At 35.7% G+C, this 21,696-nt stretch overlaps 1 protein-coding gene across 3 annotated transcripts in view; it reads left to right on the top strand.

Moving 5' to 3' along the window:
- Positions 1 to 21,696, top strand: part of fmn2b (formin 2b) — a 287,893-nt gene that overhangs the window by 48,122 nt on the left and 218,075 nt on the right. The window contains exons 4-6 of one of the 3 annotated variants that reach the window (XM_039737958.1): positions 5,930 to 6,077; positions 6,968 to 6,982; positions 13,102 to 13,163. In XM_039737958.1, the coding sequence (XP_039593892.1) occupies positions 5,930 to 6,077; positions 6,968 to 6,982; positions 13,102 to 13,163 (225 nt within the window). The remainder of the gene's footprint in view (positions 1 to 5,929; positions 6,078 to 6,967; positions 6,983 to 13,101; positions 13,164 to 21,696) is intronic. The other 2 variants (XM_039737959.1, XM_039737960.1) reach the window with 2 other exon arrangements.

Here is a 21,696-nt window from a genome sequence, read left to right on the forward strand (position 1 = left end):
GAGGAGGTCATAAGCTGCATGACTGCACAATTCATTTGGTAAATGGTTATGGACGATAAGGCTATCGGGACTGCAAAGTTTTACATTTTATTACCAGTTCCCAGAAAGAAAGATATAATTGTGGTTGTGTATATTTAATGCAGTTTTCTACTTCATGGAACTGTATGTGTGAGACTGTTTTAATAAAAGTATTCCTGCATCTATTGAAAGTGAAGAATAAAAGGAGTGCTCGTCCTTCCAGAGCAAGCGGATGACTTTTTTTTTTTTCCCCCTTGAAGCTTTTGGCTCTGTAAGCAGATTAAATTTGTGTGTGGACTGGAGTAGCAAGGAGCAAAACATTTGTATGGTAATTCTGATAACGTAGATGTAAAACCAAGGAAACGCAAATTAGCTGGGATTTTTGTGGAGCTGGGTGACTTCATGTACATTTGCTATATCATTCCCATTTGTCTCTGCCGCTCATTTCCGCCTACCTGAGCAAACTGATTAAAATGCAGAAGGTTGACTGCTGATCATCTGTTGCAGTAATGGAGCTTGTCAAGAACCTAAGGACTAAAAACTTTTATCAGTCTGAGCCATATTCTTTGGAGACGATGCATAGTACTTGGGGCAGGATGCCTAATATTTTCCAGGGGTTGTTGGTGATCAGGCGTGATGTGAATGACGGAGAGAGGTTCTGCAAAATGAAGGAGACGTGCTCTGATTTAGTCTTGCTGAAGCTTAAACGGAAAGTTCAGAAGACATCCCTAAAGTTTGAATCCATACAGGTTAGTGTGTCTCTTGGAGATGAGCAACGCAAAAGTTTCTGATTTTTATTTTTTTTCCTGTATCTTGAATGAGATGTTTACAGTCTCCATGAGAACATACAGTAGCTATTATCATTTGCGCTTGTACAACAGAACAGTTAGATATAACTGCTTGATTTATTTTAGTGCTCTATCCATTCATTTATTGTTCTTGAGTCTGTTTTAATTCATTTAAAGGATCACTGGGATTGTAGCTTATCCAAGCATAATTGGATACAATGGAGGAACCAGCCATGGAGAGTGCATCAGTCCACCGCCTGACCCACTCACTTATGGAGGCACAGTTTAGAGTTGCCAGTTAATGTAATTCATCTTCCTTTTTGATATGCTGGAGTCACAAGAGAAAAAGCCGGAGTGGTGATTGGAGAACATGTAGACTCCACATGCATTCATTGGCCTGGGTTTCAAACCAGTAACTCTAAAACTGCTGTTTTCTGTTAGATGCCCAGTACCATAACAATTGACACTTCATTTACCATAGGATGCAATCTTTTAAAAAGTAAACAATACTGTATATTTATTTGCTTATGTTGTTTTATAGTTTTTTTTTTTTAAGTTATTAGTAATTCCTGAATCTAAGTAAAAGAAAAAGTATTGCACCTGTTTTACATAATGCCACTCAGAAATTTCCTTGAATGTCTGAACCATGGCAGTAAAGCTGGAAAGCCATATATGTAACTTGTAAGACTAATGAGTTATTTAAATATGTAAAGCAATGTGATCCAACTCCTATCCTGAAAAGGCTGCAGTGACAGCAGGGTTTCCTTCCTGCCTCTTTCTTAATGAGTGGCTGCTTTCCCTTCATTTTGTATTGCCTTGTGTTTTAACACTCAGTCCTCTAAATTGCATCTTTTTTTCTTAAATGGTGAACAAACAAGAATGAGATGTGAAGTGAATAGCTAAGTCGGGGTCTCGGACTTCAATCAAATTCATTCCAACCAGTTTCTTGATTAGAAGCCATTTTCTGTTAATTAAACCTGTTATTTAATTCCATGGCTTGCTGGTGCTCTCACTCTGCCACAGCAGACATTTTTCTTTTTTTAATGGCGCCTTCAAAATGTTCTGGTGGCCTGAGCAGATGAATATTACTGATGCCTTTCTTGAAACATAATATTATTTTCAAATATTATGTCATGAACACAGGTTAGTTGGTCACGTGTTGGCTTGTGTTTATCTGATTATTGTTTGGTCTGCTAATTGAGGAAAACAATTAAGTAGTCTGAGTCTTAACTAGCAAGTCAGTTATAATTATGGTGAAAAGTTAATTAGCAGCAAAAACTGGTCACTGCTTAAGAAAAGAGTTATAATGAAAATCTACATCCACCCAGCCCTTCAATATCAAAGTTGGAGCATCTTGAGATTTTATATTGAGAATGGTGACATAAGAAAATAATTATTGATCAAAACCCATCCTTTCTGAATGGACTTCTTAGCATTTTTGGTTTAGGATAGTGGACATGGTAATGTGCAATGAGTAAGGAGCATTCTTTGTTCATTAAAGACTTGTAGTACTGCCTGAGAACATTCCATGGCTCAGAATCTCTTCTTAGACCTGTTACCGGTATACTGTACATGCAAGAGGTATTTACTGGAAACATTCTCTGCTTGTTCAACGGCCATTTTCTGGGTTTGCCTATTTTGGCCAGTTCCCTGCCTTTGGGGTATTGGAGCAGAAATGTTTATCATCATAGATGTCCTTCGTGATCGTAACATTTTTTGCTAACCCCAGCTCAGAGGTTTAGGCACCTATTGATATACATTTCAAATATCATTATTGGGTTTATTGAAACAATAACATTTTACTGACCTGTATGAGTAAATCCAATGAATTGGAAACTGGATCTACAGCAGAAATTGTAGCTCTTCGATATTTTAAAAACATTACAGCACCTGCAGTTATTCACTTTTTTTTAATTTTTTTATCATCATCATGGTTACAGTCAGTGGTGGTATGTTGCATGTTAGTCACACATGCATGTACGAATTTCACTGTACTCCATACACGAAGATGCTGTCTTGCCCTGTCATTAAAAATGTTTTATTCATCATCCAGTTCATTCCCTCTTCTGGGTTGATGCTGCGCTTTAAAAGCGTGTTCAGAACAAAATGGGTACTTCCCTCTTTAAATTGCTTCACTTGAACTGCAAGAAATCCTCAAGTACAAAGAAAATGTTGCTGGCCATTAATCAAATAAACTGGCATTTCATATTTAGCAATAACTGCAAGTATTGTATAGTATTAAGTGCACCAAAAAAGTACCCCTTCTAGTTACTAAATACAGGTGAAATACCATTTTTACAGCTTTAGTTTTGAATTTTCTTAAGACAGTATACTGTTAATTTTTGCATGAGAGCAGTAAATCAGCTTTAACATTAAGTGAATAATGGAGAAGGTAGAACTTTAATTCAAAAGCTCACTGCAACTTACAGTACTACTCTCCTCAGCCATGCACAAGAGGATTTTCCTGAAGTGTCTTATTTGACAATATTTTTTTGCAGAAACAGACAATTGGTATGTTGTGAGCCTATGACTGCATTATTCATGTATGCATTGCGTCAGTCTGTCAGTCACTCAGTCATTGTCCAACCTGCTGTATCCTAACACAGGGTCACGGTTGGGTGTATACAGTCTGCTGGAGCCAATCCCAGCCAACACAGGGTACAAGGCAGGAACCCAGGCAGGGCACACACACACACACACACACACACACACCCCCACCCACATCCTAGCACACACTAGGGACAATTTAGGATCGCCAATGCACCTAACCTGCATGTCTTTGGACTGTGGGAGGACGTGCAAACTCCACACAGGGAGGGCCCGGGAAGCGAACCGGGTCTACTTAATGCTAGGCCACTGTGCCGTCTATGCATTACGTGACACAAGGAAATAGACTTGTGTTTTTTGTTTTTCATGGACATCTTGATATTATTTGCTCTGTGTTCAGAAGACATCCCTAAAGTGTCAGGAACTTGATTTCTGTTCTCCATTAAAAACATGAGATAAATTTTTTTTTCCCTCCTTCATCACTACAAACAACATGGGGTAAAGTAATGCAAAGTATTATTTTTGGTTGGAGTATTCTTTTAACATTCTCAAACTTCAAGTAATTCTAAAATCCAACCAGGCTCAGCGTTTTCACTTTTTGTGGAGTGGGCAATACTGTTCTTATTATATTACCACAATTGCTCTAATTTAAGAAGATCATTTGCTTTTACAGAAAAAAGGAGTAATTGCATTGCTGGTAATAGTAGATTTATGATTAACTTACAGTAAGTGTTAACTTTAAAGACTAAAGGATTCTTGCTATTTACAGAAAGATCAGTTTGATCTGTAGAGAAAGTACAGAAGTATTTTAACTTTGTAGTTTGTCTTTGTGTAGCCACTGGCTTTCGTTTAAGCCCAGATATTCAGCCTGAAGTCCCCTTTAATGAAGGACTGACCATCCGTCTAGGGCAGGTTACTGCCTTGAACCTGATGCTGCAAGGATGGTCTCCGGCTCCCAGGGACCCCCTGTTTGAAGAAGCACACGTGTTTCCTGTTTTGTGTTTTCATTTAGACCTTCTTTTAAGAAGTTATGTGTAGTCAATACTGTTCTACAGAGAATCCTAACATAGCTCAATGATCATTACTAGCATTAAGTCAGCTATGCAGTAAAGCTACAACATTTTGCAGCCCTTTGCATATCTACCTTGAATGGTGTGTGTGTGTTTTTTACAGCAACTAATCCTGTTAAATCGAGATCTATGGGCTGCCTTTGGCTAATGAATTACATTTACTTAATGATCCTTGCAGTGAAACCAGAAATGTTGCATGGAAACGTAGCTAAGCATATGCACTTTATTTATTTATTTATTTTTTTTTTTTCTGCACCTTTATTTTTTTTAAACTGTTGTGTCAAACATTGGAATCATATTTTGAACAACTGTGATTATAATTAGTCAACAGGGAGGAGATTCCCCTTTATTTTTGATTTCTTAAAACTAGTTGTGAAGTCCTAGTGGGGTGTGTGAGTTTTTCTTGGTTAAATGTGCATTGTTCAAAGAGGTGTATTAAAATAACATCTATTTTTAAGTGTGTGTATGGTGGTGTAGTTCTGGAGCAATGGTGGCACTGTGGTTAATGCTGCCACCTTATAGCTCTACAAAGCTGGATTTGAATCTGACCGGGTATTTTCTTTTGTGGAGCTTCCTCCCACATCAAAAAGACATGCGTGTCAACTGGAGACTACAGAACAGAGTGGATTAACTCGGTGTGACTCTCGTGTCTCTGTCAGTGTACATTTCACTCAAAGTTGCTGAGCTACAATTCAGCCCCCAGTCACCCCCTTGTTTTAACAAACTACATTAAGCAGAGTCTGGGAGAGAAAAGTTTTTTTTGAAGAATGATAAATTTTATACAGATTATATTCTGCAATTGATAATGTAGTCTTATTGAAATACCAATGGCTTTTTCTAATGTTTACTGGACAATACTGCAACAGTGTCACTAGAACCTTTGATTCGTTTGCCTGGTCATGGTAATAGGCAATTCGTTTAGCTATTTTTGTTTTGTACTACTTTTCCATACATGCTGTAATTGTAAGCCTATGTTGTATTTTTATTTTTTTTTAAGGATATTTTTTTCCTTTGATAATTTAAATAATGTGATATCCAGTGCTTCCAATACTATTGGAATAAATAGGCCCCCCCTTTGACAATATAGTTGGGTTACTTTGATTTGGACTATAGAATGATGATAGTGTCTGTCTTTGAAATTTGTTTTATTTTTTATAACAAACAATTGAATTCTGAAATTTACCATGTGAATCAGTTGCATTTTGTATGGATACTGTGTCACTAGTGTATGATATTTTAATTGTGAGTTAAATTTTTTTGAAATTATATATTTTTTTATGTTATGTGTAATAACTTGATCACTTCAGCAGGATAGTCATAATGCATTTTGTTCTTAATATTTTGCAGCAAGGCCCTCACTGTCTTTTTAAACAAAATTAAAACACAATTTTTGATTTTTATGCTGTTACAGTAGGTTTTTGTGTTATGTCTGCTCTTATTGTAATGGATTGCAACTCTAATCCACATTTATAAAATTTCATTTGCCATCTGCTTTTGTTTCTGTAGCAAGACCAGCTTTACACCTGGGCGGCAGTTAGTCAACCGAAGCACTCTTTTGACCATTCGGAGGGTCGCATTCCAGGGAAGATTCATACAATGTGGCCTCCAAAATCAGAAGCTGAAGAAAGGCCAGGACTTAAATACACTGAAGCAGGTATGGAAAATAGAGAGATCTTTTTTACTCCTTGAAACACCCTTATAAACTTACTGTTAGTGCAAGTTATTTCATTGAAGAAGAAACTTTCACTATATGAAATGAATTTTAAAAACACAATATTAGACTCTTGTAAAATATATAAGCTGCTGGAGTTTTGCTGTAGTGACTTTAAACCTACTCGCATAAAACGCAGTGAACAGCATCACTGCCGTTACTATAGTGTGTGTTAGAGTGTGTGTGTATAGAGATATATATATATATATATATATATATATATAGATAGAGATAGATAGATAGATAGATAGAGATATAGATATATATATAGAGAGATATAGATATAGATATATATAGATAGAGATAGATAGAGAGATAGATAGATAGAAGTGTGAACACACATATATATGATGCTTCCAAACTCTGCTCTTCAATCTCTGCACATGTTGCATAATTATGGATTTATATCGTTTTCTAAAAGTTTATGAAATAATCTTCTATAGTTTTATGCAGCCAAGACACTTAATGATTTGCCTTTTGTATTTGTAAAAATCAAAATTTTTAATTTTGAAAGACATATTTTTGTCACTTGGAATAAACTATATACTTTTTTTTTTTTTTTTTTTGTAACCTAAAGAGTTAAATTGTTTACTTCCATGTGTTAAATTAAGCTTAAAGTTAGTCAATATGATGACATTATTCTATGTGTACTGTTAACTAAATCAAGTGAATCTCCTTACATTAGCAAATAAAATGTGATGCGATCAAGTGTACAGATGGTATTTATTATTCATTCTGTTATAGCAAACTTGCCAATTTTACCTCTTAGAGTATCAGATGTTGCTTTGTAACTTTTTTTTTTTTTCTTTTTACCTTGTGCATTAATCCCTCAGTAGAGGATGAGGAAGGTGAGTGCTTAAGCCATTTTTTGAATTTTTTTTGTCTTTGTTTTTACTACTCAGCCAAGCAGCAGGCTGTGCTCAGGATATTTTGTTTCAATTTATGAACACTGGTTCTCATCCTTTCCCTTTACCCCACGTGAACCTGGGTAATATCACTTCATATACATTGGTTCAGTATGTCAGATGGCATGGCAATATACAGACCTGTAAATTGATCATTTCAATCAATAAATAATGACCGCACAGTTCATTTGGCAGCCTAATTTTAAAATATACCCTAGCTCAAGTTTGCAGCAGTGAAAAATACTGACGCATGTAAATGATATTAAGTCACTTCTATTTACCCATCAGATCCTTGAGATGGATGTCTGTTTTCATGATTAGCACTTTGTAGTGCTGGGACTATTGACGTCAACTAGTAATGTATATCAAGCCTGACATTCATGCTGTTCCCTTAGCCTAACTGTAGCATTAGCATAGCTATGTGGGTGCCTACAGAATGGACAGCTCTGCTTGTAAATGTATCTTGCTCAAATTTCCATCCAGTGTGTGTATTTCTCTTAAATTCAGACTTAAGGGTGAACTCACAAGGTATTTCCTTTTCTCACGGTAATATACAAGTTGTAAGTTAGTTTGTTGACATTTATAGTTATTGGTTTCCTGACCCAATATATAGATTTTTCGAAAATACTCCAGAAACTGAAGTCTTATTTAATAGGTACATACATCAAACTGGGAATAGAGATATCACTTAGTATTATGTTTACCTCTGGAAAATGGCTGAAAATGTTGATTATTTTTTTTTAACAAGAAAAAAGTTATTTGTAATAGAAATATATAAATATTTCAACATAAAGTATAAGAGTTCTGTCTCGTTTCGACTACTGTACTGATTTAGTAAACATCCTTGTGTGTGATGTGTTTTCAAACATTAGCCAACACACGGTCTGATGTTTCAATCGGGACAGTAGAAGCGCATGCCCCTTGTGGTGTTGTAGGCTTCCACAGGGCAAGGCTTGGTGACTTCCACACCTCCCCGATACAAACTATAGTTTCTGCGTTGTGAACAGTGCTTAGGGAGTTAATGTTTCTTGTCTTTCTACTTGATCTTAATCATTTTTGCCTCTTTGCAGTGTATCTACTTGCACCACAGTGACTCTTCAGTTGACCAAATTCACTATGGCATATAGTGGTAGTATGGTTATGCAATGCTATAGGCATCTGGTTACTATGTGTGTGAAGATCTGATGACAAATTCACATTTGCATCAGAATTCTGTCCTGAGAGTTATTTGGATTTAAAACTTTAAACTGCTGGAAAAAATTTGGAATTAACTTGCTTAGAGATCTTTATATAGACAACGTCTTTGCATCCTATGAACAATTACATTCCAAATTTAACATTCCAGCTACATGTTTTTCACTATCTTCAAATCAGGAACTTTGTTAAACAGAACCTTCCAGATTTTCCTCATCTTGCACCCTCATCCATGCTGGAAAAAATATTGCTCAATCTCAAGGACTTAGACTCCATCTCTACAATATATAAAATCATTTTACAATCCCTCCCTTTCAAAGATCCAAGAGAACAACACTGGGAAAAAGATCTCTCGATTAATATATCAGAAAAGGAGTGGAAAGTAGCAATGCAGAGAATTCACTCGAGCTCCATATGCGCAAAGCATACAATTATACAACTTAAAATTATATATCGAGCACATCTGTCTCGACTAAAACTCTCCAAAATGTTTCCAGGGCGTGATCCAACCTGCGAACGTTGCAATCAAGTCCCAGCCTCACTGGGTCACATGTTCTGGGCCTGCACCAAATTAACATTATTCTGGACAAAAATTTGTAATTACCTTTCGGATAGCCTTGGACTCACAATCCCTCCTAACCCATTAACAGCTGTGTTTGAGGTTCTTCCAGAGGGGCTTAAAGTGGAGAAAGACAAACAAATTGTGATTGCATCCACTACACTTTTGGCACGCAGACTTATTCTGATAAACTGGAGGAACCCAAACTCTACCCTTGTAAGTCAGTGGGAAACCGATGTGTTATATTTAAAACTGGAAAAAATCAAATACTCAGAGGATCCGTACAGACTTTTTTCAAAACATGGCAGGATCTAATCAGTAATATTTTAAAATAAGTTCATAAAGCACAGAGAATTTATTAATTAAGTTATGTTTACAAGCCTTAAATTTTACGTCGTTTGGCTTGCTCTCTCTCTCAGGGGTGGGGATCGATCTGTTCTTAACTCAATTTTTCTTTTTGTAAAAACTTGATTGCTTTGTATGGATTGCAATAAAATTAATAAAAAAAAACAAAAAAACTTTAAACTGAATCGTTATACATAACCCTGAGTTTGACGCGGGTTTAAACTTAATTATTTTGAATTTGGTGCCCCGAAACTCCAAAACCTTTTACTGTTAACCTAATATAAACTTCTTGGCGTTTTTAATGTGTGCACTAATTTGTTGATCTTGCTAGGCACATCAAACCATTTGTGTCCCATTAGTTCAATACAGAATTTAGTGACAGCTGAGAATACCCCTGCCTATTAGAGGGAAAAAAAGAAGTCATTTCAAGGCAGAAATTAGAAAAAGAATCTTGAACACATTCTGAAGTGATGTGCAGTACGTGACCTGACATATTAAAGACATGCATACGCTAGTTCTTTGGGACAGCATGCCTTTTAGCTGACCAATCACAGGACTGAATTTGCTCTTTGGTTTGTGTAGAAATTTTGTGTGTTTTAACTTATCAGGTTGAGGAAAGAGAAAGGGTCTTTTTATAAAAATGAATCTGAAAAATAAGTTTAGAATTGGAAATAACTATTTAAAGTGGAGATTATTTTTAAATCCAATAATGCATCCCTGTTTTGCCTCCATAGACAACACTTAATTGGCCTGTCTGTGGATAAGGCACACTATATGATGCCATTTGTTTTGAGGTATTTTGTTTATTGTAGATTTATGATAGTAACAAGCAAGCAATCTTGTATTAAACATGTCATATGCATACAGTATTTAGTCCTTCTGACAACTGCCAAATATCTCATATCTTGTAAGCTTTAAGCAGAACTTTTCAAGATATAAGTGTTCAGTCAAGTCAGTCAGTCATTCATTGACATTTAGGCCTGACATTAATTTTAAATACACATCTAGTTATTTCCCAGTTTATATTGACAATATTTATTACTGCAGTAGGATGAGGGATGTCATTGCATTTTAGAACATTAGAACAATCTAGACGAGAACAGGCCATTCAGTACAACAAAGTTTGGCAGTCCTATCAACTTAATTCTTCTAAAAGAACATCAAGTCTAGTTTTGAAAGTCTCTAAAGTCTTGCTGTCTACCATGCTACCTGGTAGCTTATTCCAAGTGTTTATCGTTCTTCTGTATGAAGATAACCTTCTCAATGTGTGAAATTTACCCTTATGTTTCTGTGTACCCTTTTTCTTGATGAGCTCATTTTAAAATGTCTCAATCCACTGTACTTATTCCCTTCATAATTTTAAACACTTCAATCATGTCTCCTCTTAATATTCTTTTGCTTAAACTGTAAAGGCTCAGCTCTTTTAATCTTTCTTCATAATTCATCCCCAGTAGCCCTGGAATCAGCCTAGTCGCTCTTCTCTGGGACCTTTTCTAGTGCTGCTGTGTCATTTTTGTAGCCTGGAGAACCAAATTGCATACAGTACACTAGATGAGGCCTCACCAGTATATTATAAAGCTTGAGCATAACCTCCTCCTCTGCACATCATGCCATATATCCTGTCATTCTGTTTGCCATCTTAATGGCTACTGAACACTGTCTGGAAGTTGATAGCGTAGAGTCCACTAAACCTCCTAAATCCTTCTCATAAGGTGTACTCTTGATTTTCAGACCTAACGTTGTGTATTCAAACTCCTATTTTTATTTCCTACATGTAATACTTTAGATTTACTAACATTAAACTTCATCTGCCACAAATCTGCCCAGGTCTGTATGCTGTCCAAGTCCCTCTGTAATGATTTAACAGATTCCAGATTATCTGCCAATCCACCTATCTTGGTATCATCTGCAAACTTAACCAGCTTGTTACTTACAAGTATATTCCTGCCTAAATTATTTATTTATATAGCAGCAGCCCTAGCACTGACCCCTGAGGGACACCACTCTTAATATTCGCCAATTCTGATAAGATTCCTCGCACCATCACCCTCTGCTTCCTGTGTCTGAATCAATTCTGCACCCACCTACAAACACTCTGAACTCCCACTTTTTAGTTTGATGCCCAACCTCTTATGTGGCACCTTATCAAATGCTTTCTAAAAATCCAGACAAATATTATTTTGCTCCACTTTGATCATACCCATTTGTTACTTCCTTATAGAATTCCAGCATATTAGTAAAACATGACCTCCCTCTTCTGAACCCATGCTGACAGTTCAGAAAACCTCCTGTCCTTGCCATCTACTGCTCAATCTTATTCTTAATAATTTCTTCCATTAATTTTCCTGTGATTCATGTTAAGCTTACTGGCCTGTAGTTGCTTAGATCTGCCCAGTCACCCTTTTTATATAACGGGATAATATTTGCCATTTTCCAGTCCTTCAGAATTTCCCCTGTATGTATTGACTTCCTAAAACTATATCAAGGGTTTATATATGCACTCGCTAGTCTCCTGAAAGACTCGAGGGTAAATATGATCTGTTCCTGGAGACTTGTTTGATTTCAGCCTATTTAATCTGAGCAGTACTTCTCCTTCTACAATTTCAAACTTACTCAGTACCTCCTTAGTAGTCCCATTTACCACTGGGAGGTTATCCACTTGCTCACTTGTGAAGACCTCAGAAAAATGTATGTTTAGAGTATCCACTATTTCACTGTCTGTATTTTTACATTCCCCTTTACTATTTCTGGTGCACCTGATCTGCTCTTTGACTGTTTTTTGTTTTTTTACTACTAAAATACTAAAAGAATCCCTTTTGTGTCGTCTTTCACCTTATCCGCTATATTCCTCTCCAACTGTCTTTTATCCTCCCTAATATCCTTCTTAATGGTTGCCCTCATGTTCTCATATTTCCTACGATTCACATTGGAAAGCAGACTGCCCCGTCTAGGTATCTGCAAATTTTAACTGGATGTTGATACCTATGGTGTTGATCCATTAATTTAATATTCTTACTTTTGTGTTAAAATGTCATACATACAGTAGTTTAATATTGAATTCTTATCACTGGTAGATGATTCAGATGAATAAGATTATGACTGTTTAGTTTTTCAGCTAACACCGTGATGTACTGTGTATTGTTGTTGAAAACGTTTTCTATATTGAAGGTGAAGGGTACACATCCATCCATTACCCAACCCGCTATATCCTAACTACAGGGTCACAGGGGGATCTGCTGGAGCCAATCCCAGCTCTCAAACCAAAATCTTATACAGTGGATTCAGAAAATATTCAGACCCATTGATGCGTGCATCATTATGTTGTAGATTTCATTTTAAATGGCGGAATCTACAATGTTTGCCCTTCAATTTACACTCTAATCTGTAATGATGAAGTGAATTCATATTTTCAGAAAGGTTTGCCAATTTACTAAAAATCACAAATGTCTTATCTCAATATTCAGACCCTTAATTTAGTACTTTGTAGTATCCCCTTTTGCAGTAATTATAGCCAAGAGACGACTTGGGTAAGTCTCAACAAGTTTTGTATGCATGAATTTGGTCAGTTTATCCCATTTGTCCTGGCAGATCCTCTTGAACTCCATTGGACTGAATGGGAAGCATCTGTAAAATTTAAATCTACAACACACTAAGCTGTTCAGAAAGTAAAGGGGAAATCTGGAGCTACACAGTGGTTAATGCTTGTTATTCTGCCTTCCAAAAGTAAGGCATGCGAAAATTAGTTTTCATTTTGCACAAAGTCCTTCATCATAAAGTCTAGATAGGATATTTTGTGTGGGGGACCAGAACGATTTTTATTGAAGAGTTAAGTGAAATGTCAAGACAGCCTTGAATTTTGCTAATATGCTATTTATTTGTAGTAGAACTTAGTAAGTCTAAAGCCGGTGTGGAAACAAATGGTTCTGATTTTAAAGGTAACTTTTTTTTTTCTTCTTTTCTTTAGAGCATCAAGCTGTTGTCTTGGGTTTCAAAAAACTTCAGAAGGAAGAAATGGTTGAGTTTCAGGTAAGAGCCCAATGCTTGGTACTGTTTCTATAAGGGACTATAAATATCCATGTTTAATTTCATGTTTTTCAACACCTTCAGACTATAATCTTTAGTTTCACCAAAGTGATTTATAGACCTCTGACTGATAGAATTCTAAAAATGTTGCAAAAGAGTGATGTGCTTCTCTTTGGACGCCTTCATGCCGTACCATGCATTACACAATTAAAAAAGAATGATGAGGTTTCCTGCTCTTTGACAGAAGGCTATTGAAGAATTCTGAGTTGGTGGGAGTTTGTGATAATTCTGCTGTTGTTGCACTCAGCGGATTTTTGGTTTTTCACTTCAATTTATTTTTGCTTCCTGTGCTTGCCTTGCCATTTTTATTTGAGTGTTAAGCATATTTTTGTGTAGTAATTAGAAAGGTACAGGTGCAGTCTACAGTGACCCTAAAATTCAGTCACGTGTGTTCTGGAAAGAAAGATATGGTGTGGATGTGTTTTAAATAGACTGATTCTCAAATTTTATTTTCTCTCATGGAAATCTTTTCACCATGTTTTCTTAACCCTTTCTTCATGCACTAACACTGCTTTGACGTTGTGGATTTATATTTAGCTAAAAGATTTTTAAGTAAAACACTACCTTTTTTAGGTTGTGTGCCTTGTTGAGCTTTATATTTGTAGTTTAAATCACAGTAAATGTATACCATTGTTAAAGCAGTGAAATATTTAAATAGGCTTTACTAACATTTTTTTAGGTATTTTATGGACACACTAGTATATTTTAGAATGTTCTGTTTTCTTAAGACTTATTTCAGTGGTAAGCAGAAATAACTTTGTTTTAATCAAATTTTTATTAGTGTAATAAAAATTGGAACAATTACAACGGGTAGCGAAAAAGTACATTATGATATGATGATAAAACACACACCCCGCCAATAACTTTTATAGAAAAATGTAGATTTAAACTTTTAGTTTTTGTGCTTAACTACTAAGTACTTGGTATTTATCTACCAAATTCTTTTCCTTTGCCTATTTTTCCACTGCAAACTCTTCCTGTTCTATTTCATTATCACATTTGTGCTATTGTTTTCATTACCACAACATCTATTTCATTTAGAAGGACACTTTAAACAAAAACTGCTCAGTTTTCCTCACCTCCCACCTACCACTATGCTGGAAAAAAATTATTGATCAATTTTGAGGACAGACAGCACCTTTTTGTAATAAACATTTTAAATTCCCTCCCTTTCAAAGATCCCAGAGTACATTGGGAAAAGGATCTCTAACTTAATATCTCAGAAAAGGAATGGAAGGTAGCAATGCACAGAATTCACTCGAGCTCCATATGCGCAAAGCATACAATTATTCAACTTAATTCACTTATTGTATATCGAGCACATCTGTCTCTTTTAAAATTGTCCAAAATGTTTCCAGGGTAAGATCCAACCTGTGAACGCTGCAATTAAGTCCCGGCCTCACAGGGCCACATGTTCTGGGCCTGCACCAAATTAACATCATTTTGGACCAAAATCTTTAAATGTCTATCAGACAGCCTTGGTGTCACAGTCCCTCCTAACCCATTAGCATCTGTGTTTGGTGGGCTCACAGGTGGGCTTAAAGTGGAGAAGGACAAACAAACTGTGATTGCCTTTACTACACTATTGGCACGTAGACTTATGTTGCTCAAATGGAAGAATCCAAACTCGCCTCTTAAGTTAGTGGGTAACTGATGGTATATACTCTTTGAAATTAGAAAAAATCTGATTCTCACTGAGAGGATCTGTTCAAAACTTTTTCAAAACCTGGCAGGATCTAATCAATAACATTTTAGAATAAGCATTTAAATTGAGGAAACAAATTCTCTCCCCTTTTTTTATTCTATATTTATTATTTATTAATTTATCTGTTTACTTATTTTTACTAGTTTAAAGTTTTACTCTGCTGGCACAGCTCTCTTTCTCATGGGTGGGGGTTGATTTGCTTCAAACCTAGTTTAGTCAAACTTGATTTGCTTGTATGGAATGTTATTTGATCTTAATAAGAGACTTCTTATATTTTTCACCAGTAACTTGAGCCAAACCCAGACACATGGCCGTCCAACAGTTTAGCCTTTTCAGTGGAGTCGGCTTAATGAAAAAAGCCTTGGGGTTAACCAACAATTTTCAAACCATTTTCTCTCTATAGAAAAAAAAAAAAGAATAATTCATGGTGATCAAACAAAATATTAATGTTAACACTCTTGTTTCTGGATGACTCAATAACATCCTTAAATTTAATCCTGCACATAACACAGGCTTGCTTGGAATTGTAAACCAGAGTCAGACTTGAAGTGACACGTAATGATCCGCTTTATACATTGTTAAGCCCAAATCACTCTCGGGTTAGTATTGTGTTTCCATCTACTGGATACAACACTATCATGAATCCTCTCATGTGCAGGCAATAGAAAGGATATAACTGCTTAAAGAAACACCGATTGAATCGTCATGCTGTGCATTGTTGAACGTTTCGAAACGTATCACTTTAAAGACGTGTACTACATCTGCATCAGTACAGCACTGGACACTAGGCGTAACTTTCCTCCTGTATTCATGTTGACATTTTCATATTTACGTTTTTCTGTTACACATAATAAAACATTTTTTCTTGTTAATGAAAATTAAGTTTTTTGATTTTTTTCATGTGTAAACAATGCTAAGGAGGCTAATTAATGATGCATTTACAGACATAGTTAAACGAGAAACCCCTAAATTAACAATGTTCTAGAATATAAATAAGTGTTTCCTTTAATTTATTGTCTTAAAATGTTGACTCTTTTATCTTTTTTCATGCTTATGATTTTGATTCGGTTAATCCAAGTATTTCATTAAAAAGCCATAAGCAAGAGAAAAGGGAACCCGCAAGTGTAGGAATAAAATGTGAAATCGCCTAGGGTCAGGTAGAGCAAACATTTTATAAAGGAAGAAACAGAAACAAGCCTCATGCAGAAGTAAAAACAAGCTATTGAGTTCCTAGATTTTAAACTAGAAGTGTCAGATATGCTTGAAGCCCTCAATATATTGCCGACTAATTAATAAAACCCCTGGACCTGATGAGTTTGTACCAATTGTATTGAAAGACATGAAACATGCGATCTATCCAGTGAACCCTTACTAACCATATTTTAGCGGTCACTTCAGAACAGAGCAGTACCTAAGGACTGGAAGGATTAAAATGTGACACCAATCTTCAAGAAGAGAGACAAAATTAATTCTAGTAATTACAGACTAATTAGTCTTGCTTATCTGCCATTCAAATGTATGGAAGCTAAAATAAGAAATAAATTTGAAAATTGTCTAAATAAAAATAACATTCTAAATACCAGCCAGGTGGGCTTTTTGATGGGAAATTCTGCCATACCAATCTATTAGATTATTTATTTATTTATTTTTGAGAAACAACCAGAATAGTTGACCAAAAGAAAGCATACGACATAATTTTTACCTTGACTTTCAAAAAGCCTTTCATGCATTTCCACACCAACGATTAATTCTAAAACTTGAATCTGTAGGTGTCAGAGGTAACCTGCAAAACTGGATCACTAGCTGGTGAACCAGCAGGAAACCGAGTACAGATAAGAGGAGAATGTTCCATGTGGAGTGACGTCATCAGTAGAGTCCCTTCGGGGTCTGTCCTTGGAACATTAATTTTTATATTAATGACATTGATTCTGCCATAGTTAATAAACTTGTGAAATTTGCAGGTGACACTAAAATTGGAGGGATGGCAGACAACGAGGAGGTAGCAAAAAATTCAAAAAGATCAGGACAACCTTCAGAACTGGACAAACACTTGGAAAATGCAGTTTAATGTAGAAACGTGCAAAGTGATACACATGGGCAAAGGGAACATCAATTATGAATACAAGATGGGTCACACTGTTGTACAGGAAGCAACACCAGAAAAGGATTTAGGGGTTTATGTTGACTCAACATTTTCATTGACTACACAGTGCACAGAAACAATTGAAGAGGCAAATAAAATGTTAGGTTATGTCATAAAAACTGTTGAATTTAAATCAAGGTACAGTATGCTCAAACTATATAATGCACTAGTAAAACTGCACTTGTAGTATTGTGTGCAGTTCTGGTCACCACATTACAAGAAAGACATAGCAGCACTCGAAGCTGTGCAGAAGAGAGAAACCAAATGAATTCCAGAACTTAAGGCCATGTCTTCATGTGACAGACTCGGAGAATTAATCATTTAGTCTCAAGCAGAGGAGACTGTAAGGACCTAATCCAGGTATTTAAAATCCTCAAAGACATTGATAAAGTAGACCTAGCAGAATTCTTTCAGCTTAAGGGTGATTTGCATACTAAAGGACATTGGTGAAAATTAAGGGGCAGTGCATTTAAAACTGAAGCCTGGAAGCACTTCTTTACACAAAGAGTTGTGGGACTCAAAGAAATTTCCACGATACGTAGTTGAAGCAGAAACCTTGACAACCTTTAAGAAAAATCTGAATTAGATATTGGGACATCTTGGCTACACAAATGGGCTCGATGGACTGAATAGCCTCTGCTCATTTGTCAGATGCTAGCTACAAATTCTAGAGGCAAGGTGGCTCTCATTGGTTTCTTTCAATAGCATTTATAATGCATTAAGTGTCTTTATGTTAACACAGCAATAGTTTTTCTATATTTATAAAATTTTAGTTTCTCCCCTGAAGTGTTGTGTTCTTTTTAGTACTTTTCAGTTTATTTGGAATAAAAGGAATGACCAGTGGATAGATATACAAATGGATGACAGACATGCTGGTAGTGATGTTCATAAAGTCATTGTAACTCTAATCCATGTAAAACCAAACCATTCTTTGTCTTTTTCTGTATCAGCAAACGTTGTAGTTTAGACCAGTGTGGCTCAGCGTGTCTATTTGCTGCCCTCTGCTGCTAACTTTATATGTGTACTGCATTTACAGTATATTTTTTTTGTTTTGGCTGTTTCAGCAGTGTTATTACTTTTAAACTCTTTAATATATAAAAGTGTTTAACAAATGAGTATTTTAGATAATGCTAGAAACTCTTAAGTCCCAGTGCAGTCATTCTGTATACAGGGTGGTCCAGATCTAATTATGCAATTTTCATTACGCTATAACTTATTAAGTTTATTACTCCGAGCCTGTATCCAACTGAATGGAGGGCAAGTGGGACCTTACATGGAAAATCAGTGAATTAATTCAATGCAAGTCCATTTTTGGTTATTACAAGATATTTCGAGCAATTCTTTTGTCTTGTATTTTCCTGCATTACATTAAAAGATGCATAATTGGATCTGGACCACCCTATATTTTGGCAAGTCTGGGAAGCAGATGTTAAACTTTCATCAACCCACAGAATTTTGTGGATTTTTTGGTTTTCAAGATTAATAATAAAATATAAAATACAGTATATTTTGCAGTTTAAAAAAAATGTATATAATCATTGTATGGGTCACCCTTGATACAAGTTATATATAAAATATGTTGTAGGTAGAAAATAATGAGCGTGTGTATATTTGTGGTAGTAGTTGGCTCATGTACATGGTGCTGCTGTACATCTTTTGCTGCATGCAAACCATGATTGTCAATTTAGCTATTGTTGGCAGAATCTTGCTTTTCACCACAGCGAGCTGTGTGTCAGTGGCTTAGATAAAATTCTTTTGTTTGCCTAGGGTTTTTTTTATTTATTATAAATTACTCAGGCCACAGAAGTGTATGGTAGAGAAGATGATGATTCAAAACTGGTTATGACATTGAGTGTTGTGGTAATTTTGCTCCCTGTTTAGCATTTGTACCCACTCCATATAGGATTAAGTAGATCGGGGTGCCCACACTTTTTCGACTTGCGAGCTACTTTTAAAATGACCAGGTCGAAATGATCTGTTGTTGATGATATGTTGTTGTACCTTGCATAACTGAATAACCTTTATGGCACAATGACAATTCAATACATTTATGGTCACTACAGTATTTGGATTTAATAATCGTCATGTGGGAAAAGGCTGACTCACATAAATAAGCAGAGCCGAATAATGCAGTCAAGGAGCTTTTAAATTCAGCCAAGTGAAAAATGATGGCTGTCTGATTAACTGCGATTTATAGTTCCCTGTCCTTTCTCTTTCTAAGTTCGCTTTTTGGAAGGAAGTCAGTTTCGTAGTTTTTATGAACAGTTCGAAAGTGCCTTTCCACATTTTCCTTCTTTGGAATATCAATGATAGATTGACAGATCAGACAAATGCACTTCGATTGTGACATTGTGAGGAAAAAAATCCTCTTCCAATTCTAAATCCAGCCCATACGCTCCCCAAACATTTTTTTTTTTTTTTTAAAGCCCTTCTTTAGCCGATATAAATTGGAAAGCTAACTAGATCATAGTCGGAATTTTGCAGTAGCTCGTGAGTTTGATCTTGCGTGCGGGATGACCAGTGTGTTAGAAGAGGAGAGGTCTCAGATTGGCCACCCTGTATGTGAATTAAGTGGCAAATGCCATAGGGAGTAAAACTTTTTGTTTGGAATGCAATGCAATCTACCTGCACTACTTTTGCGATCTACCAGTCGATTGTGATTGACACATTGGGCACCCCTGAAGTAGATGAATGATTGTTGAGGGCTTGGTTTTTATCCAAACGATACAGGGTTTTGTTTGCAATGTACATCGATCACAAGTGCTGGGTACATTTTAAAAAATGATTAAATTTAGTTTTGTTATTTTAATATTGGACCCTGAGAATCTGGGAAATAGCTGATTGCTTAATTAAGCTAGGAGTTTTATTTGAACGAATTTAGTTGGAAAAAAAAATCGGGAGTTTGCACCCATCGACTTTCTCGTATATGGAGATGGAGGAAAAGGTCATCTGATTTGCTTCCAGTTGCGTGATATTTCTCAAATATCATATCTGTTTCTTATCATAACTAATTAATAATATTCCTATGCTTTCTCTATACTTTGTATACAAGAAAGTAAAAAATGTGTAGCCAAATGGGGTTCCCAGGACTGAGCTTGAGATCCACTGCATTAAATAATTTAATTAAAATGAAACATTTACTCTTAATGGAATACTCCACCCAATAACTATATCTTTATTGTACCCTATGTACTTTGCAGTTGTGACAAAGAATACATTTAATATATGTTAAAAATGTATAATATCATAGAAGCCAATAGTGAGCAATGCTGTACAGTGTCAAATGATAGGGGGGAGAATTGCATAACTTTTGTTACATACTCTACAGTACATGTCGGTTATCGTCATATGCCCAAAAATATAAAATATATGCTTTTTGAATTGAAGACATTATCTTTCCTTCTCATTCGATGGTCATGAGACCTGTCTTCAATTCCATAAGGGACTCCCATGAGGCTTCAGTTTCGTGTTTATGATGTGCGCTGATTTTTCCAGAAGTTACTGTTCAACAATAATAACTTGAGATTAAAATCCTTTCTGAGCCACCACTGAAGAACTAGATTGCATCAGTATTTTTGAAGCTGAAGAGACAAATGTTAGAAGGAAAAAATACAATAATATAGCAACTTTCCATTTACCCCATTTTTTTTTTCTTTTTTCATAATGCTTTCGTGGAGGCAAAAGTAGGAGGTGATGCCAGACTTTCTTATCCTTGTGACAGATTCTGTCATAGTCTACTGAAATTTCTAGTCTTTTTCAATTAAGCTGTACAGTAGAATCTCTATATGAAATATTACCAGCAATAGGAAGACACTGGCTACATCCATGCCTACTCCTAATTTATTTTTAGAAATTCAAGATGTTGCAAGATGAGTGTTTAGAAGGGAATACAGAATTTTGACGTGTGTGTGTGTTTACAAACCTCTGCCTCAAATATTTTTCTTTATAAGATCAGATTGAAACTGTTAAATGGAATAATTAATTCTTCACTAGTTTGAATAATTTTATGAACCCATTTATTCAAAATTTAGGCTATGAAGAGAATGCTAGTCCATCGCAAAGCCCATTGAAATAGACCTGTCCATAGTTACTGATTGAAGACCAGTTTATTGTCCCCTTAACCTGCAAGTCTTCAAAATATTGGAGAAAATACAGGGACACAGTTAAAAATCAGTGTAAACGTAAAGACAACATGTAAACCCTGCATAGACTGCAACCAGTGCCTCTATTTATCAGACTTTTCAGAGAAGGAAAATTATCCTAACCAGCTCAAAAATCTGTGTGGAACAAATTTGGTCCTTTCCTTAGGTGTAGAAGTAATAGCATTATATCAATTTTTCTAATTTAGGAAACTACTCCCGACTTCACCAGAACTTTGGTGAAGCTGTCCTAACTTGTAGGAGCTAAGAGAAGATGATTCTCACATTCTGAGAAAGGCAGAATGTTGTGGAAACATTCTAAAGCAACAAGCTTGTAAAATAAATATTTATTTGACAGCGATGACTAATATACCCTGTGTTAGGATATAGCGGGTTGGACAATGACTGTCTGACTGACTAATATTTATAACATCTCTTATGTCATGTGGGTACTTCATCAAGGTTAAAGAAGTCCTGTGCTGCCAGCCA

This window comes from Polypterus senegalus, chromosome 16 (assembly GCF_016835505.1).
Source record: "Polypterus senegalus isolate Bchr_013 chromosome 16, ASM1683550v1, whole genome shotgun sequence".
NCBI classification, from domain to species: Eukaryota; Metazoa; Chordata; class Cladistia; order Polypteriformes; family Polypteridae; genus Polypterus; species Polypterus senegalus.